Consider the following 20,368-nt stretch of genomic DNA (forward strand, 5'->3'; position numbering starts at 1 on the left):
TAGAGGGCCAGGACAGGTAGGGTGGGGGGGGGGAGTCGCAGGAGGGAGGGGATATGGGGATATATGAATAAATACAGCTGATTCACTTTGGTGTACCTCAAAAGCTGTAAAGCAATTATATTCCAATAAAGAGCTTAAAAAAAAACTTCATAAAAAGAAGGTGGTCACAATATAGTACAAAATGAAAAAGGCACATTACTAAAAAGCGTCATGAAAGGATTACGTTTTGTAAAAATGGATCTGTCTTGCAAAAAAAAAAAAAAAAAAACTCAGGAAGGGTTACACCAAGGGTGAACACACATCCCTCTGGGTGGTGGGGCGAAGAGTTTGTAATCCTCACAGGTTAGAGTTAAAAATCTTTCTAGTAATGGATACATGTTACTTCTTCCAAGAGAAAATAATAAGAGGCATGTAATTAGGGGACATAAAACCAGTTCAGAGGAGCCTCCCTGGGAGCTGCCTTCAACAGGAAATCGCTACACCCGTCACCATCGCCCACCCTGGCTCAGGCCCTGCTCGCCTCCCCAGGGACCTCGGTCCTCCCCCGGCCGGGTCCCTGCTCCCACCAGCAGAGGCTGGCAGCACGCCAGGAGTGGCCGGGCTGGTGAAATCCAATCAGCGAGAGACGCTGAAGCAGGAAGACCCCGGCTGGACCCCCAGTGCTGAGGTTGTCTCTCGCCCTGTGAGCCCTGCAGGCCTCCTCCTGCTGTGTCTCTCCCCACTCTGCTGTGCTGATGCTAACTCTGCTAGTTTCCATTCTACAGATCAGCAAGTCCCCACGCTTTCCTTTCTCAGAACAGAATCCTTCACACACAGACACTTCACCCCCCAAAACTCACTCCCACCCGTGGCCGGCGGCACATCTCGTGTAAGAGGAAAGCACCTTACAGCTTTTGCCTACTGTGCCGGGAGCGTGGACGAGGCCCTCCTGCTCTAAACTGGCATCAGCACCCATTCTGGTTACCAAACGTCACCACTGCCCTGTGGACACCCCTCCTCCAAGTCCAGGCCTCCCCAGACTTGCAGAAGGAGAAAGGCAAGGAGCTAGCTGCCTGCCCACACCCAGGCTTAAACCCTAGGGACCTTAACCCTGGAGGACCCCTACCCACTTACATCAGAAGGGGCCAGCCTCCACACAGGTGGGCTACATCGAGGCCCCCTCCAGTGGCCCCAAGCACACACAAATGAGACAAGCTCTGTCGGTACATAACATGCATGTCAGATGCACTTACAGATGTAACCCTCACTACCATCCTACAGGGTAGCCCAGCCGTTACCCACCTCACAGATGAGAAAACTGAGGCAACACAGGCCTAGGCCAGAGCCATCATGTGCGGTTAACGAAGTTATCACAGTGCTGCCCTATCTTAACACCATACACTGCCACCTCTGGGGAGGGAGAGGGGGACAGAGGCTGAGAGGGAAGCAGGGTCCTTTCCCGGGTTCGTCTGCTGATGGCGTCTCTGGGAAGCACCACTGCAGGTCAGGTGTGGGCCAGAGGCTGGGATTCTCCCTGGTGAGCAGAACCCAGGGGTCCCTGCCTCCCAGAGCTCACAGCTTGGGGTGACAGCCACCAAGGGCCTGGCTCCAGATCAGGCACTGCCAGGGGGCAGGAAAAGGTGACACCAAGATTTCTGGCTTCAGCTTCAAGACGCACAGAACTTAGGTCTCTTCCAAGACAACACGTGTCCCTTTGCCTGCCTGATATGGGAAAATGTTCGCTTACAGCTAAGATACACAGGGTGGGGGTGGGGTGAGGAGGGGAGGGTGGAGGGGGAGGGAGATTATTTTCTTCCCTAAAGGATTCACCAGGGGATGCCTTTTAGCAGCTCCCTCCCCTCGTCAGACCTCAGAGATCCAACCCGCACCCACTGTTCGGGAGCCTCTAATCACACGAAACGGGCACACATCTGCCTCCCGGGGCTTGGCATCACCGCACAGATGCTCCCTGTGCCGGCCCTCTGGCTTCCTGGAGCAGATGTGACCATGCCCCAGCTGCCCCTCTCTCCTGTCCTCTCCTCCCCAGTGGCCAGATGGACTTCTGGGCTGGGACACCTAGATTCCCAAAAGCCAGCCCAAGAGAGACTCCTGTCCACACCCCCACAGCCATGGGAGCACAGAGAACTGGATGAACCACAGCTAACCAGACACGCACAGGGTCCTCCAAAGGGGAGGCCTGGTTACTTGGAGGAGAGAATTCAAGGGATGTTCTTCCGGGAGACGGGAGAGAAACGTGATCCATGGTAACAAGAGAAAACCTCACAAGGCGCTTCCCTTACCTTCCTAAGTGATTTACCTTCAGGAGCTCATCTGGTCCTCCCGAAGGCCCTACAAGGTGGGTACTACCATTCTTCCCATTCGACAGGTGAGGAAACAGGCACAGTGAGGGAAGTCTCTTGCCCAAGCCCCAGAGTCAGGATTCAAACCCAAGCAGGCTGGCTCTAATCCCCACGCCTAACCAGCACACAACACTGCCTCTCATGCCCTCACAGCCTCAAGACAATGCAGCCAGGAAATGAGATGACACCTGGAACAAAGCAAGGGCTCTTAGATTCCTTTATGACAAACTCCAGCTTGTCCATAACATCTGCAGCCACATGGATACATCCATCGCTGGGCTCACACCCCTGCCCTTCGGGCCCCTTTTAAACGGGAGTGTGTTCGTTTGTTAGGGCTGCTGTAGCAAAATACCCCCAACTGGGTGGCTTCTACAACAGAAATGTATTGTCTCACAGTTCATATCAAGGAGTTGGCAGGGTAGGTTCCCTCTGTGGCTGTGAGGGGAAATCGGTTCCCCAACTCCCTTCCAGCTTCCAGTGATGCTCAGGGCTCCCGAGCTTACAGAGGTATCCTCTTCTGTGTGTGTGCGTGTGTGTGTGTCCTCTTCTTTTAAGGACACCAGTCGTATGGGATTAGGGGCCTGCTCTGTGCCAGTATGACCTCATCTTAACTAATTACATCTGCAGTGACCCTATTTCCAAATAAGGTCACATGCTGAGGTCCTGGGGGTTAGGGCTTCAACACATGAATTTGGAAAGGGGACACAATTCACCCATAACAGGGACCCACCTCTGCCCAGAAGCCCTGAAGGAGGCAGACCACGTTCTCTATCAGGAGACCCATCTAACCCACCCTCCACACCAAAGCTGACCGGAAAGGACACCGGTCTCAAAGGCAGCCCATCCCTGTGCACTGGCTCAGAAGACCCAGCCAATTAGAGGCCTCTCTCGGGCGCCCATCGTCGGGAGGCTGGGACCCAAAGCCTTTGTTGATGGGACAACACAGTCAAGGTGGAGAGCTTTGGGGGAGGGTCCAGCCACAGCTATGAGGAAACCTAAGAGGGCTGAGGAGATCCATCTATGAAGAGACATCACCACCAGTGGCTCTTGTCACAGATAGGATGGGACAGTCCTCAGTGCCACCACCTCCCCTTCCCAGGAAGCCCAGTGGCAAGGCTGTGCATCTTCCCGAATTCCTGCAAGGACCCCTAAATCCCCACAATGATGCTATTCTCTAGCCACCAGTGGGGCTCCTACAGCCACCTCTGCATCTTCTGAAATCAGGGGGCGTGGAAGAGCCTGGGGGACACCCACCAAGCTCATTTCCCGTTCTTCCTGGCACACAACTGGGCCACGTTTCCCAGCATCCTTTGCAGCCAGTCACGTGCCGAGCTCTGGTGAATGGTAGATGGGAGGGAAGAGGCACATGGGTTTCAGAAGTGACCCCTAAAACCTCCTAAGCCATCCTCCATTCTTCCTCTTCCCCCACACGCTGGCTGGACAGAGGATCCTGCAGTGGCCTCAGGTGCCTTAGGGGACAGTGGTGCCACCAGACAGCAGAGCCCACCCCCCAATCCCTCTGGATCAGGACTTGAGTGAGAAACTTGCATCAGATCAAGAAATCATTTGTCACTGCTGTTAGTCTACCCCAGCTAATACAGAAGCTTTATTGCTGTGCCCTCTGCCCAGAACGCTCTCCCTCTAGAGCTTCCCATGGCTCCCTTACCACCTTTCAAGTCTCAGCTCAAATGTCACCTCCATGGGGATGCTTCCCCGACACCTGCCTTCCTAAAACAGTGCTCGTTACTGGTCACTCTTTGTCATGGTGCCCTGCTTCTTCCTTTCCTAGCATCCAACACAATCCAAAATGACTGGTTCGTCTGGCTTTTTCTGTCTTTCCTGTGACACTGTAAGCTCCTCTGTCCTTCACCACCCTGTCCTCAGTGACAAGCATCATACCCGACACACACCAAGTCCTCTATCTGCGAAGTCAACAAAGGGCTGAATTCTAAGCACATCTAGTGATGGTCGGCCAGGACAGAAGACAACCCTTGAATACCCACAGAAACCAATTTCTCAACCGACCAGCACACAAGCCGGTCTGTATCAATGTCAGGAACAAAACCAACAGTTCTATTCCTCACACCAGCAGGCTCCCCCGTGGGGAATCCGTACCCTGGAAGAGGGGCAGGACAACCCATTTGGGTGCAGGAAAGAAACAGTGATTTCATTACATAAATGCAAGTTCTCATATTCATGTCATCCTTTCCACGAAGCCATTTCCCTTCATGTCTGATGCTGACAAGAGCAGCAGGTACTTGAGCACCTACCACCTCTGTGCCCAGCACTGCTGAAAGCAGGTTACATGTATTACTTCATTTAATCCTCACAAAAGCCTTAGGAGACAGGCTCTTTTATTATCCCGTTACAGATGTGGAAATGAGGCACAAAGAGGCAACATGAGTGGTCCAAGGTCACCCTCCCACTAAGAGGCAGGGCTGGGATTTGACCCCAGGCACTCAGGCCCCAGAGTCTGTGCTCTTGTTTACCATAACTGCACATCTATAATGGAAAAAGTGTATCAGGAGACCCATCTAAACCACCCTCCACACCAAAGCTGACCGGAGGCTTGTACACACTGGGGGAATCTTATTTCTGATGGGACATTTGACTGACAGAGCTTGGGAACCACTTTCAGACAATGGATGCCTTCTTAGATGGAAGATGCCAGTGGGGGGGGGAAAAAATCTGTATCTCCATCATTTGTTAAAATAAGAACTCTGCAAAACACTATTTTTTTTTTAATGGATAAGAAGTCCAAGGTTGGATTTCAGAAGAAGCCAAGATCCAGTACAAGCCCGTCCCCACTGTGTGGTCTCCCACAGGCACATCTGGCTTCCCGCTAAGCAGGCACCTCTTGAGTCTCCTTCCCTTGTCATCTCAGCATCCGGCAGAGTGTGTTTTCTGCACTAATAAGAAACTCGTACCGTCCCTCCTGTCGTAACAAAGTCTGAATGAAGCTGTCATTCTTGGGTCCCCAGCAGGGTGCTTCTCTGTCCCATACAGAATGGAAACATCTCTGAGATCAGAGATGGAGAGGAGACAGCCACACAGAGCAGAAGACCTGAGACTCCAAAAGCAGGCAGAACAAGTGCAAACTGTAGTTCTGCCCCTACCTGGCTGTGCAGCTTTGGGCATCTCACCTAGTCTCCCCAGGACTCAGTTTCCTCGCAAATAAAGTGGGGATGACTCCTGCTTCCTGCTCCACAGGGCCACTGTGAGGATTTAAAGAGCGGTTACACGTGATGCGCGTACACAGGGACTGGTACACAGAGAGCACTCAGAGGCGGTTCGCATCATCACCAACAATAACACCACCATCGTCGTCATCATTATTTATTATTAGGCAGGCAAGCCAAGAACCTACTACCAGGTAAACAGAACAGCTCCTGTTTGTGAGAATCCCTCATTCACAGGCAGCCACCCCTTGCCAAAAACAAGCAGACGGAGAAAACATGCGTAAGCGAAAGTGAAAACTTGAAGATAAAGGCCCATTCAGTCGAGATGGACGTGGTCCATGCCCTCAAAGCCAGCTCATCGCACAACCAGCCCCATCCACGCTCCGCAAACAGGTGGCACCACGTCAGCTCCCGAGACACTTTCCAGGCCACCCTCCCAAATGGACAAGATGCAAGAGGACCCCAAGAGTTCAACTCAGAAAGGCCCCCACATGGGCTCCTTTCTAGCTCAAGTCTGCTCAGCTGGTGCCCCTGGAAGCAAAGGAAAACCAGAGAGGCAGCTCCCTCCCCACATCCAGAGATTCTCAGGAGCCAGTGCAGGCAGGGGTCTAGGCACCACCTTGCCCATCAGCCTTGGAAAGCGAACGAGAGCATGACGGCCAGGAGGTGAGTGTCTGGCTGGAGATCACCTTCTTTACTGGAAGCCAGGCCCTGGGACTCCCGCCCATTAAAATATGTACATAAAATAAAACCCATTTGATTCTCACCCTTATCATACTGAGAGGGACTACTATCAGCTCACTTGACCAACAGGGAAACTAAGGCACAGAGAGGTCAAACAACCTGCCTCGGATCACGCAGCATCTCATAGGTGGTGGAGCGGGGATGTGAGCTACATGCCTGGATACAGAGTCCAGGTGTTCTCATGGTCACTTGGCTGCAAGGTGGCCGCTGTCGACTTTCTCCCACTCCGGACATGCACGGCTCGCCCTCTCCAAGAGGAGATTCCCCATGTTTTGAACCTGACTGGTCTTGGCGAGCTGAGCAGGTGACCTTCTGGGACTTCTCAGGCTAGGTCATAAGAAGCCCTGCAGCTTCGGCCCGTGACTCTTGGAACCCGCACCCAGGGCGTACAGCAGGCACCAACTCCAATGGGACTGCCACATGGTAGGTGCTCAGCAAACATTTCCAGCTGAGCCCAAGCTTCCAGCCATCACCACCACAGCACCAGACATGGGAGTGAAGACTCTGGAACCTTCCAGACCAGGTGACATGCCAGTTGAGTATCACCTCAGTCCAGGCCACAAAGAGTAGAAGAACCACCCCGCTGAGCCCTGCCCAAACGTCTAACAAACACATTTACTCATTTGCATTCACTGGCATCTACCAACCCCACTTCAGGGCGGTCTCCCGCTGGCCACTTCGCAAGCCCCTCCCTCAACTCTCCACGCAAGCAGCTCCTCTGCTATGAGGCCTCCCCCCATTCCCTATCTCCCTCCCCCCACATGCAGAGGGACGAGAACCTGCCTTCCTCGCCCAATACCCAGCGCAGACCCACACGGTGGTACCAACCACACGATCCTGCAATGCCCGGCCTGCAATGCTCAGCTGCTGCATCTGTCCCTTCCAGGGACTCCATCCTTCCTCCTCTCTCTTAGCAGAATCTAGCACCCAACATGATGGCAAATATGGGCTGAACACATGAAATAGCTCCGTCATGACCGTGTCCAAAGAGAAACCCTAACATACCCGGTAACATTTTATGGTTCTAAGCAAAGCAAACGCGTGACTTTAGATCAGGATTTCTTAACCTTGGCACCACTGACATTTTACACTGGATAATCTGGGGGGGGGGGGGGGGGGGGGGCGGGGAAGGGCCTGTCCTGTGCATTGTAAGGGCCTGTCCTCAACCCACCAGACGCCAGAAGCAACCCCCACCCCAAATAATCACAACTAAAAATATCTCCAGGCATTGCCAAATGCCCCTGAATGGGTGGGCATGGGGTTGCCCCAGCTGAGAACCACTCACTGCTTTAGACAGTGGGACCCATGGGTGTCTACCTTCACCCAGGCCTGCAACGGCCGTTGTGACACCACCCAAATGTGACCGGCTACTTGCCAAGGACCCCAGAACCACAAGTTCATAATCCCTCCTGTCTGCCTGCCCCTGGCAGACCCCACAGTAACCTGGGGGCACCCGCTAACTAGAACCCTGGAAGCAATACTACAGCTGCGGGGAAGCCTCCCCGGGACAGGAGGCTGGAGACGCAGTGCTGACAGTCCCCACCCAGGGCCCAAAGTCCTGTTCTAAGTGATCAGGGGAGCACCTTCTCTAAGCTCTTTACTCCAAAATTGGCTCCTCTGTCACTTTACAAACACCACTGACATGGCCATCTTACACAGGCTTGCCAGCACACGTTCAAAAATGCAAACGTGTTCACATCAGCCCTCTTCTGAAAACCCTTCGGTGGGTCCCTACTGCTCTCCAGAAAAAGTCCAAATGCCTAAGCAAGACTCTGCTGCCCCGGACAAGCTGGAAGCCACTTATCCACAACAACACAAAACAGCAGCAGCCGTGCCCACTGGTCCAGGGCTCACCCTGTGCTGTACACCGTGTCCAGCCCTCTGATGTATCGACTCATTTATGCATTCCCAACCGTAACCCTGGGCGTGGACACCAATATTATTCCCGTTCTGCAGATAAGAGAACTAGATCTCAGAAAGTGGATGTAACTTGCCTGCGGTCACAAAGCAAAGCTCATCAAACGGTGCTGGAAGTCAAGCTCCGCGCTGCTTATACCTAATCAGACAACGCAGGCTCCATGAGGACTGGAGTCTAACTTAATTCCTGCTGTACCTTCAGTACCTAGAATAGTGCCTGGGAGAGCAGGCATTCAAATATAGATGGATGGATGAAAAGAAGGATGGGTGAAAGGAAGGAAAGGAAGGATGGGAGGAGGAAAGGAAGGAAGGACAGGAGGAAGGATGGAAGGATAGGAGGAAAGAAGGATGGGAGGGAGGAAGGAAGGATGGGAGGAAGGAAGGAAGTATGGATGGACTGATGGAAGGATGGACTGATGGAAAGATAGAGGGAGGGAGGGGAGTCTCTAGAGCGGTACCCACCAAACCTGGCTAGCTACCAGGATCACCTGGGGAGCTTATTAAAATACCAAATCCCAACCAACCTGGTGAATGACACCCATCCTCAGCCACTCCAAGGAGGAGGAGGAACTGCTCTTACTTAATGAGTGGGAAGAACCATCAAGTGTGGATTTCAGGAGCCAAAATCCTGTCTCACACCCATCAGAACCTTCAGGAGAAAGGTCCAGCAGCCTCTACCCTTAAATGCCCCCCACCCGCCCCAGGTGTTTCCGACATTCAGCCAGGCTTGGGACCCGCAGGCCGAGAAGAGAAGGGACCAGCCACCCTCTCTCAGTGTCTGCCAGCTGTATTTACCCGCGGTGCTGTTCTTCCCCTGCAGGCCCCCACCCCCGCCCCAGCCGCAGCAGGTTTCTGGGCCACCTGGGCGGTCGAGTGTGGCCAATGCAAACAAAACTGGGAGGAGAGTTGGCTGCCCCCAGACACGGGCACTTTCAAAGCAGGGCCTCTGGCTCTGTGCCACTGGAGGCCTGCTCGGCTCCAAAGCCAGGAGAACCTTCTGGAGAGCTACTTAATCTCACTTGTGATAAAAGAAATCAAGTGAAGAACTACGCCGAGCTATCAGAGTCCACCTGTGAACGGCCACGTGCAGAAACCCATGGATGAGGCTGTGGGGAACAGGAGGTACCATCAACACCTCGTGGGCCTCTGCGGGATGTTGCCCAACTGTCCTTTAAAGTTAAAATCCCCTGTACCCTTTAACTCAGAAATAACACACATAGGAACTTGGCCCTCAGATAAACCCAATACCTGTGCATGAAAGAATAATGCCAGGATAACCCTCTCACACAGCTGGTGGGAATGTAAAATGGTGCGACCCCGTGCAAAACAGTCTGGCAGTTCCTAAGATGACTGACAAAGTTACCATATTGACCTAGGAGCAATTCTACTCCTAGGCATATACCCAAGAGAAATGAAAACACACAGCCACACAAAAAACCATTCATGAATGCTCACAGCAGCAGGATTCCTCACAGCCAGAAAATGCAAACAACCCAAAGGTCCATCAACAAATGAATGGACCAGCAAATCGTGGAATATCCACGTAATGGAATATTACTCAGCCGCAGGAAGGAATAAAGTACTGAGACACACCACAACATGGATGAACCTTGAAAACATTAAATAAGTTGGTCACAAAAGGCCACATGTTATCGGATTCCATTTATAGGAAATGCCCAGAACAGAGAAATCTAGAGAGACAGAAAGGAGATTAATGGTTGCTTAGGGCAGGCCACAGGGATGAGAGAGAGACTGATGGCTAAAGTGCATCTTTTTGGGGGGATGAAATGTTCTAAAATTGTTTGTGGTGGTGGCTGCATGTATCTGTGAATATAGTGAATGGTTCACTTTAAACGGATGAATTATATGATATCTGGATTACATCTCAATAAAACTGTTACCCAAAACAAAGAATCCAAGTTTAGTCACTACAGCTAATAGCCAAAGACTGGAAAAACCCCAAATGTCCATCTCTAGGGGTTAAACTGTTACACTGCAGCCAGAATGCTATATGGCCATGAAAGAAAAAGGCTGATTAATATGCTGATAAGAAGCCATCTCTAAGATAACTGTTAAACTAAAAAAAGAAATCAGAGTGCAGAAGTGTACACAGTGGGTATGCATTCGTGTAAAAAACACAACACACATCGCACGAGCACAGAATACTTTTGAAAGACCAAAGAACTTGGTAATGAGCTTGCCTTGGAGCATGGGGTGGGCTGGGGAGGAAACCTTTATGAATTGTCTGATTTTCCCCCAAGCGTACATTTTAATTTCTCAATTAAAAAGTAGCCGACAAAAAATTCAAATTAAAGCACGTCTCTGCAACTGAAAATTGCTTAAGTCTCCTGACTCTGTTTGTTAAAAACAGTCTGAGAAACTAGCAACTGAGCCAACTGCCCAATGCAAAGGGGAAAAGAAGACCCCTCCACCTGGACCAGAACTTCACTTGAGGGCTACAGAACATTCCGTGATGCACTCTGCCCACCTGGAGCTAAAGCACAGACCTCTTGCTCTGTTGTTTGCAGTTAGACACAGCAGGCACTTGGCTACCAAGCTATGAGTTTCCACAAGCTCTGCCAGTTAGCCCTCAAGAGGGCCGACGCCTTGACCATCAACGCGAACCAAATGGTCCGTGATGCTGTGAGACAGGGAGCCCAGCCCTTGCCAGCCCAGGTGAGCTGTCTGGATGTCATTTCCAAGTTGGCCCACGCGGGCTTCTGTTCCCTCAGCAGCGCTTTCCTGGCTAACCTGCCCCACCTGCTCCAAACCCCATCAGAGACCCAGACGAAGCGGCCCCACTTTCATTTTCAGAAGAAAATGGAAACCAACAACAATTGCCGTGACCGCCGATGCGGGCCGATGGGCGAGAAGGTACTCACGGAAGCCCTCGATCTTGTCGGCCGTCTTGCTCCAGGCCACCTGCCGCGTCTCCATGATCACCTGGACCGTCCTCCGCTCCGGCGTGGACTTGCGGAAGCTGAACACAGTCATCACCGTGCCCAGCTCCAGGGCCCTCTTGATCTGACTCCTCTCGTACTCCGGAAGGGCGTCCACGTTGATCATGGTGCTCATGGTCACCCTCCCCGGGGAGGAGGCACGCAGCGAGGGGACGAGGAGGCTGGAAGGGCGGAATAAAGGTGGGAGCTGGTTTTAGTTAACTGAGTGGGATTTGATTAACAGGGCTCAGACTTCAAGGGCCAAAATCCTGTCTCATGCCCATCGGGATGGGTTTGGGGAGAAGGTTCTAGTGGCAGGGAATCGCTGGCCTCTCAGAGAGCCCAGGCAGGACACACAGAGGTTTAAATGGGAGTGAGGTGTGGGTGGAGCCCCTGACCTCAGTGACCCAACCGTTAGCCTGGCTTTGAATAACCAAATCACCCTAGCCTGGCCGTCACCCCTCCTTCCCCACACACTTTGATGCTGTGGAACATCTGAATAGCCAAAGCAGCCCAGACTGGCACCTGTCCCCACCCCCGACACCCTGCCTAGAGATTTCTAACCATCCCTTTACTTCCTGAGTGAAGCTGGGAGCAGGGGAAAAAAAAAAAAAAAAACCACCTCCTGAACGTGTCCATGGAAATGGGGCAAAAAGGGCAGAAAACAGCAGGGCCCAGCAGGCTCACATTCAAATCCTGGTGTAGGTTCCCGCTGACCATGTGGCCCTGGGCAGGCTGCCTGACCTCTGTGAGCCCCAGTTTCACCAGGACAGTTAGGAAGCCACCAGCAAAGCAGCTGGTGTGCGGCTCAGCATCCCATGGGCGTCCTTCGTCACCCCCATCCTCCTGCACAGTCAGCGTTTCCCAGAGATGTGTCTGGGACACAAATCTCAGAGCGTTCCCTGTCCGGCTTCTCTCACACCCACATCCAATCCCCCAGAATCCATTCAGCCTCCCTGCTTCACTGGTTGCTCTCAGGATCTTATACTTGGGTCATTCTGATGGCCTGCCAACTGTCTCCCGGCTTCCGCCCCAGCCTCTACCGTCAACTCTCACACCAGGAACCGAAAGGATGCTTTAAGAGGGAGCTCATGTCACTCCCTGAGCCCCTGCTCTGCACAAACCCTCCCCCCATCCCCCCTCCCAAAGGCCCAAAGACTCACTCAGAGGGGACCCAACTGAGGGCTTGCAGACTGCAGACCCCACCCCAAGTCACTTACACCCCCAGGCTGAACTTCCACCCTCGTAAAGCGGAAAATGACAGACTAAAGAACCTCCAAAGGTTCTGGTAAAGGATTAAACCAGATAATATACCTCGGCCCTTAAAAACAGAGATGCAAAGTCAGTGCTCCTGAGATTTAGCCCCTGCTACCGTCACCATCCACTGTTCCCTGTATCTTTCTTATCTCCTCCCCTCCCCCAAACCCCTTTTGGCTCCCACAGCTGTTACTCTGTAGAGAAGTCAGTGTTCAGCCAGGGCTGTCTGGGCCTCCCCGCAGCCTCTTTGCCAGTCGCTCAAAATCAGGGCCTCAGTCTCCCCAGCTGTATAATAGGGATAACAATACCATCCTTGAGGGCTCTGGAAGAACTAGATGCCACGATGTATGTACAGCGCCTGACATCTAGCAGGGCCTCTGATAATATTAATCAGCCAGCTGGTCAAGGCATTAATCAAGGGTCAACTTTACAACAGGCATGGAGTGTGGGCTCGTATGCAAATGAGGGGCGGGGGGAGCCGCCCAGGCCCTGTCCTTTGCCCCCTCCTCCCTCTACCTCACACCCACAGCCAAAGGCACCTCCACAGCTGCGCTGATAGCCTAGCAATAAAGTCATGAGTTAATCTGCTCTCTGCCCATTTGGAAACAGACCTGACAGCTGCTCAGTGATTCTGCAGTAGCAGAGACGTGGGGCTGCGGGGATCGAGGGAGCAGCAGGAAGGGGTCCCCAGCGTAGTCTAAGGTGAGGCTGGGAACTGACAGTGCTCAGAGGAAGACTCTGGGGGAAGACGGCGTCTGAATCCAAGCTTTACAAGAGCTGAAACGGGAGGGAACAGTGTTCCAGGCAGAGGAACAGGCTTAAGCAAAGACCGGGCAGCAGTACTACTGGGTGTGGAAAGAACTCTGCCTGACCTGAGCCTCCCTCCTCACTGCCCTCGAATCCAGCTCAGGGGATGAACAGGGTGCCCGAGGCCAGGCACTGGTAAACTAGCTGTTTGTTGGCCCTCCCCTGGTCTGCACCTGCCATATCTGGTTTGTCTCATGTATCTCAGTGAGAAATACTGGAGATGAAAACTCAAGTCTAGGGAGATGAAATCACGTGATCAAGGTCATGCAGACACGTGGCGACACCACGATCAGAACTGCGGATTGAATCCCCTGTCCCTGCTCCTTCAGCACCTGCCTTCTGGAATCCAGAATCCGGTGGCAGAATCCGGCCAGACGGTAACTAACTTGGCAGAGAAGTCAGAGGACTTGTCCAAGGTCACACAGCTGGAAAATGTCAGAACCAGGATTTGGACCAGGTCCCAGCCATGCACCTCCTGAGTTCCCCACTCCCAGGGCTCAAGGCCCACGTGTAGCAGGGCACAAATAGGAAACACACACCCCCCTCACAACACCGCCACTTAAACCAGCCAACAAGGAAGCACCAGGGCCCTCAGTTCTTTCCGACTCTGGGAGGGCCTTGGATTTAACCTTCCTGGGATTCTGACTACATCCCACTCAGAAGCCCAGTGGATTGGTTCAACCATAAACATCAAGTATCTTATGTCCTTCCCCAAGAACTGGGAAGACATCCTCATGGCCACAAGATCCTTGGAGTCAACCACCAAAATCCACCAGCTCCCAACTCAGGCCTCCAGAGTTCAACACTTCAGCAACTAAGGCAAGGAGGTGTCCCAGGCCTTGACCCTGGAGGAGGGCACTAGCCTTCACAGGCAATTTTTATTTTGCTTCTGCTTTCAAAAAAAAAAAAAAAGGAAAGAAATAGCCTTGAAATCCCTTTCTTGTTCCTGTTTCTCATCCTCCCTGGGTAACTTTATAAAATGACTTATGGTATAAATACAAATGTGGCTGAGATTTAACAAGATTCTACTTTTCACGTCCTTCTCTTTGAAATAAACTTCTGGGAAAGACAAATATCATATGATATTGCTTATACATGGAATCTAAAAAAAATGGTACAAATTAACTTATTTACAAAACAGAAATAGAGTCACAGATGTAGAAAACAAACTTATGGTTTCCAGGGGGAAGGGATAAACTGGAAGATTGGGATTGACATATACACACTGCTATATATAAAGTAGTTGACTAATAAGGACCTACTTGTACAGCACAGAGAACTCTATTCAATATTCTGTAATGTCTTATATGGGAGAAGAATCTAAAAAAGAGTGAATATATGTATATGCAGAACTGATTCACTTTGCTATAGAGCAGAAACTAGCAACATTTTAAATCAACTATACTCCAATAAAAAAAATTTTTTTAATAAAAAATAAATTTCTAGGATACAAGTACCCAGAACCAGGAGAGTTTTCTTCTCTTCAATGCTCTCTGCACATGGAAGAGCAGTACAGGATTTCATACAAAATCCCACAAAACAATTCTGTTAGATTTCAGCACAGTCACATCCCTGAGAGGTAACAGCCCCTCCTACGGCACTAGGGATGTGACTGCTGCATCTCACACCCATCCAGCAGCAACAGGGTGAGACATACTTTCATTGGCGGAACAGGCAGGCTCAGCATGGCAGGGTCAGCCATGGCAGGTGGGAATGTGCGTTAGTTCGACTTTTTTTTTTTCCAGTAATCTGCGAGCATCTATTAAAATGTAAATCACACATAGGCTTTGATCCCAGCACTGTGCAGAAACATGCACAAAAATATTCACAAAAGCATCATCTGTAATAGAAAGAGAGAAAGAAAAAAAAACAGGAAAAAATTCAACTGCTCATGAATGGGGTGTAGGGGGGGCAGCGGGGAGTCCCTTAAATGATGGGATATGTTAAATAATGCTCAGTAGCTACTGGAAAGAATGAGGAAGATTTACAAGTAAGTGGATCTGGAAAGATCCATGAGGCAGATGATAAAAGTTGCATACTAATAAGTAAAAAATGTGATTATATTTATAATTATAAACCCGCGAGGAGTGGTTACTTTTGGAGGGTGGGAGAAGGTAAATGGTCTGACCTGACTTGTGACTGATTTAAATGCGAATGTAATGGATGAGCTTCTCCGCTTTGTGTTTTTAGTGTCTTCAACTTTTTTCACCGGCAATTTTCCACCAACTCCACTCAGCCAAAGGGCTATTTATGGGGATCCTGGCTTTGCCTCTTTCAGAGGAGTTTCACAGGCTCCAGGTGGAGGGAGGGGGAGGGCTGCAGCATCATTAGCAATGTTCAGCATCAAGGAAACCTGCAGTATCGCCCGAGCTGGTACACACGTGGTACTCATATCTCTGTAACAGCAGTAACTGCCTGCGGCAGCCAGGGACCCCTAAATTAGTAAAGACTCCCTGCAAGACTGTAGCTAAGGATGACGGCCCGAGTCCCCACGCAGGGCCCTTAAGCAGAGGGTCAAGAAGTGGCAGGTAAGCCCCACTTCTCCACAAAGCCTTGGGAAGACGACCTGGGTGGCCCAAATATTCAGGGGAAGAAACTGAGGCTCAGAGATACTTCAACATGCCTAAGGTTACACAGCTGGAATTGACATTCTAATTACGTTGACTGACAAGGCCACCTGTTTCCCAGGCGCGTGCCACCCCCCCTGCATACTTTCTTACTCTAGTTTAAGATCAGGGTGCTAAACGAGCCCCTCCCAGGCCCCCACCCCACCCCCAGTCCAAACGGGACACATCTTTCCCTCGCTTTCTTCCTCCATGGGGGTAAAGACAGACCTCTTCGGGATTCCAAACATAACCAGGAAAACGCACAGAAGCACGTAATTATGCACACGATTGGGGGGGAGGGTGCGGAGAGGGAATCACGAATCCCCCGAAAACTCTCTTTCTCAGGGCGAAGGGCTGCGCCCTCCGTGGTATCGCTCGCCACCCACCCGCAAACACCTGTGTAATACCGGGAAGTGCCAGGGGCCGGCCCGGGCACAGAAGTGGCCAGGAAACACGCCCGACCCCACGCGGAACCCCGCGGCCACCGGAGCCTAGAACGCCAACGCCAGCGCTCGCACGAACCCCCGACCGCAAGCCGCGCCGCTTCCTCCGGCTTCCCATTCAAAGCCGGGCTGCCCCAGGGCACCAACCGACGAAGTGGCGCCGGCCTAGGGGGAGGAAGTGGCCGGCGGCAGGGACCTGACCCCCGCCGTCCCCGCCCCGGGCACACCGGGAGGGGGCCCCGACGGCGCGCCCCACCCCTGCCGGCACCAGCTGCGCCCCGGGGCGCCCGTCCCCCCGGACGCCGCCCCCCGAGCGCGGGCCCCCGGCGCGCGCGTGCGCTCCCGCCCCGCCGAGCCGCTCACCTGGCCGCGCCCCCGCTGCGGGTCCCGGCTCCGGGGTCCCGCGCGCAGCCGCCCGCCGTCCGGGCTCCGGGCACTCCCTGCCGCACACGCCCTCCGACGCGGGCGCTGCTACTTCTGCTTCGGCCGCGCGCCACGTGACTCCTCGGGGGCCGCCTCCTGCGCCCCGGCCCGCCCCGCCGCCGGCCCCGAGGCGGGCCCAGCGCGCCCGCAGCTCCGGGCACCCCCGCGCCGCGTCCTCCCTGGGGGCGGGCCGGGCCTGGGACCCCCGCCTCCGCGCGCCCAGGAAGAAACCGAGGCAGCGGAAGCGGGTCGACCAGCCCCTGGTTACTTGCAAGGTGGAGAGAAAACTTCCAAGTAGACTAGCATTTATGAAGCGCCTACTGCACACACGTGTTTTGCATGCATTTAATATATCTCCCCCCTAATCACCGGGAACTGGCCGTTCATGGCCCTAATTTGAAATTGTCACGGAGGATGCGCTGGCGTCAGACCACCTCTTACTACCTGGGACAAGTCACAAGTACCCTCAGCTCAGCTTCCTCATCTGTCAGACGGAATCAAAACAGTGCCGGCCCCAAAAGTCTGTTGTATGGAATGTAAAATACTAGGGACTTGATCTCTCATTTTCCCAATAAGAAGTTTGGTGTTTGTTTGTTTGTTTATAGCTCACTTTATAAACTTCTAAGCATATATATGACGTGGTCGAATGCCTAGTGATGGTATATAGTTGATTCATTTAGCTACACCAAGTCGATCTCAAGTCACATATTGTATGATGTAATATATTCTTAAAGAGAAATATTACTTTTTCCCATTTTCCGGTTTCATGAAGCAATTTTATTCAAACCTTTCATATGCATCTTTGACTTACAGTCCCTTGTGACTGTAGCCAGGTTTCCAGTCACCTATAGAGCTGTCAGGACATGTCAGTTCTACTCATAGGCTGCTTGAGTTACAGCATTTTTTAAATCTATGAATGTTGCTGTGGCTGAAAATATATCTAAAAGCCACAGGGCTCATTTGCTGACTTTAGGCAATCTGGACTCATTTCTTTCACTGCTCCTAGCTCTGGAGTATTACTAGATGCTATTCCCTACAAGATCACTTACTGCACCAGTTTTTAAAGAAACCTCTGAAACCACTTGGAATCATGGGGCCAATTCCCCAGGAATGATGGCTGAATTTGCGTTAAATTTCTTTGCCTTTTTTTTTTTTAAAGAACTTCAATTTAGATTTCTTTCCATCAATCCTTTTATCATTTCTATTTTGGTACATGTTATCTAATGTACATGATGTACTGGTACAACCATATATGTGTAGAATTTATTATTACAAAATCCACATGCATAGGGAAGTGTGTTAAATCTCTCACTGATAAAATGAAACTAAGTGCAATAATCAGCTTTGGAAACCACTGTGGGAAGCCTTGGCTCCTAAACTCTGTCCTGACAGATGCTAATTCTGGCTGGAGTTTTCCCTGGTCCCCTGGGATCAGGCAAGAAAAGAACATGTAGCACATGCTTCAGCTTAAAGAACTCTCTTTGCATCTGTGATTGGGAGCCTACAGCATTTTTGGAGTTAAAATGTCTGTCGTGTTTGAGTTGGTGGTCATAGGAGACAGCAGTTTGCCTTTTTTTTTTTTTTTTTTTTTGTATTTCTAATTGCAAAGATGCCTTGGTTTCCACCCTCAGGTGTACAGCTAAAGGAATCCAGTGCGATGAACCGTAGTCTTTAGGGCTTCTCGTCGCCTCTTTTACTCCAGCTCCAACTTGATTATTGAAAATAAAGTCATTGAGACAGTAGCCCTGGTTCTGGGAGGGCTGAAACACGACATGACGCTTCTCTAAGGCATAATGGGTAGGGGGAGAAGCCACCCTCTCTATTCAGATACATATGGCAGAAAGCCCCTGTCACGTTAGCTATTCTAGGGCTCAATGGTGATAAATCGGTGGGTGGTGGAGGCTGGATTTGAACCCAAGTCTGTCTGGTGCCAGAGTCCATGGGCACACAGGCCCACTGTCGGTCCCCAGCATACCAGCAGGGGTTCAGGCAGGGAGAAGTGAGTGTGTAACCACTCCGCATAGATTCACAAATGGGTCAGGAAGTGACCTCAAAGGGTGGAGGGAACTTTCTTTTCCTTTTCCTATAAAAAGAAAGGAGGGGGGGAATAACCTGAAAGAAAACTGTGATTTAATCAGCATTGTCTAGACTCTCTATTCTGCGTCCCTCACCAGCCCTCAGGGATACAAGTGCTTCCCCCATAACCCTCTTCCATTTGCTAGCAGCCATGGTGAACTGGACCATTACCCCCCCACCCAGTGCCTCAGTTTCCCTCTCTGCAAAATGGGTATAAAAACTACCTCCCAGGGTGATTAAATGAGACGATGGATAAAACAGGCATCATAGTCCAACCATCAGGGCTATTTTCAGTCTTGTTATTGGAAGGAAGAAGAAAAGCCCTGTGGTGCAATGGAAAGGTGTGGATTTGGAGGACAGGGGGATCTGGGTTCAAGTCCCAAGATGGCTACTTCCTTAGCTCCTGTGTGACCTTAAGCTGGTCAGTTACCCTCTCCGAACCTCCAACTTCCCCATCATTCGATCTACCTTTGGCATATAGAGAATAGGAAATCTATAGAGATGGGAAGTAGGTTAGTGGTTGCCTGGGACTGGGGGACATGGGAGTCTCGGAAGGTGATGACTGGGGGTGCAGGGTTTCTCTGTGGAGTGATGAAAATGTCCTAAAATTGATTGTGATGATGGTTGAACACCTCTGTGAATATGTGAAAAGCCATTGAACTGTACACTTTAGATGGGTGAATTGTATGGGATGTGAAATCTATCTCAAAGCTATTCAAAAAAACAACAACAACAAACCACCTTAGGAGGCTGTTTAAAGAATTGAAAGAAGTAATGGCTAACACAGCTTAGCACAACGCAGCTTCAATGAACTAGCAGCTGCTCATAACAATCACTGTCAGATAGTGGGTCTTCCGAACCTGGCCGTCCTCTCCCCGCCACACAGGGCAGCAGCCAGGCTGAGGCCCACCGCCCTGCCCCAGGGCCTTGCCACCCCCTCCCTCCACCCCCACAGCCAAAAACAACCAGAAAACCCGAGAGGCTTTGAGTTTGGTTTCCTTTCCCGATATTGTTCAGAGAAGTGCACGTCCCCTGGGGACAAGCCGAGTCCCAGCTGCTGGCTGGCTGGCTGGCGTCTGTGAGAGGAAGTACCACCCAGAACTGGCTTCCAGACCTGGTCCGGGTTAGGCTCAATCTAGAAGTTTCTGCATGGGGGGGGCTATTTTTTTTTTTCAGCTTTACTGGGGTATAACTGGTATTAAACTACCCACAATTAAAGCATACAAGCTGATGAATCTGGACATATACACACACCTGAGAAACCATCACTGCAATCAATGCAACAAACATCCATCACCTTCAAAAGCTTCTCGCATCCTTTTGTTATTGTTGTCCTTTTTTGTGTTATTGTATTTGTGTGTGTCTGTGTGGTAAGAACACGACACGATACCTACCCTCTCCATGAATTTTTAAGTGTAAAATACAGTATTGTTAACCACAGGCACAAGCTGTAATGCAGATTTCTAGAACTTACTCTCATCTTGTACAACAGAAACTTTAGACCCATTTCCCCCTCCTCCCAGCCCCTGGCAAGCAGCATTCTATTCTCTGCTTCTTTAAGTCTATTTTAGATGCCTCAATGAGAGGAATCATGCAGTGTTTGTCCCTCTGTGTCTGGCCTATTTCATTTAGCATGAT

The 20,368-nt window shown here is 51.3% G+C and overlaps 1 protein-coding gene across 2 annotated transcripts in view; it reads right to left on the bottom strand.

The window, feature by feature from the left end:
- PLCG2 (phospholipase C gamma 2) overlaps positions 1-16,707 on the bottom strand; it is a 144,543-nt gene extending 127,836 nt beyond the window's left edge. For both annotated transcript variants that reach the window (XM_057712774.1, XM_057712775.1), the window contains exons 1-2: positions 16,595-16,707; positions 11,062-11,300 (exon numbers count right to left, since the gene is read on the bottom strand). In XM_057712774.1, coding sequence (XP_057568757.1) covers positions 11,062-11,254 — 193 coding nt within the window. In that variant the 5' untranslated portion in view covers positions 11,255-11,300; positions 16,595-16,707. The remainder of the gene's footprint in view (positions 1-11,061; positions 11,301-16,594) is intronic.
- Positions 16,708-20,368: the final 3,661 nt, after the last annotated feature.

The sequence above is a fragment of the Hippopotamus amphibius genome, chromosome 16, assembly GCF_030028045.1.
Source record: "Hippopotamus amphibius kiboko isolate mHipAmp2 chromosome 16, mHipAmp2.hap2, whole genome shotgun sequence".
Classification (NCBI taxonomy): Eukaryota; Metazoa; Chordata; class Mammalia; order Artiodactyla; family Hippopotamidae; genus Hippopotamus; species Hippopotamus amphibius.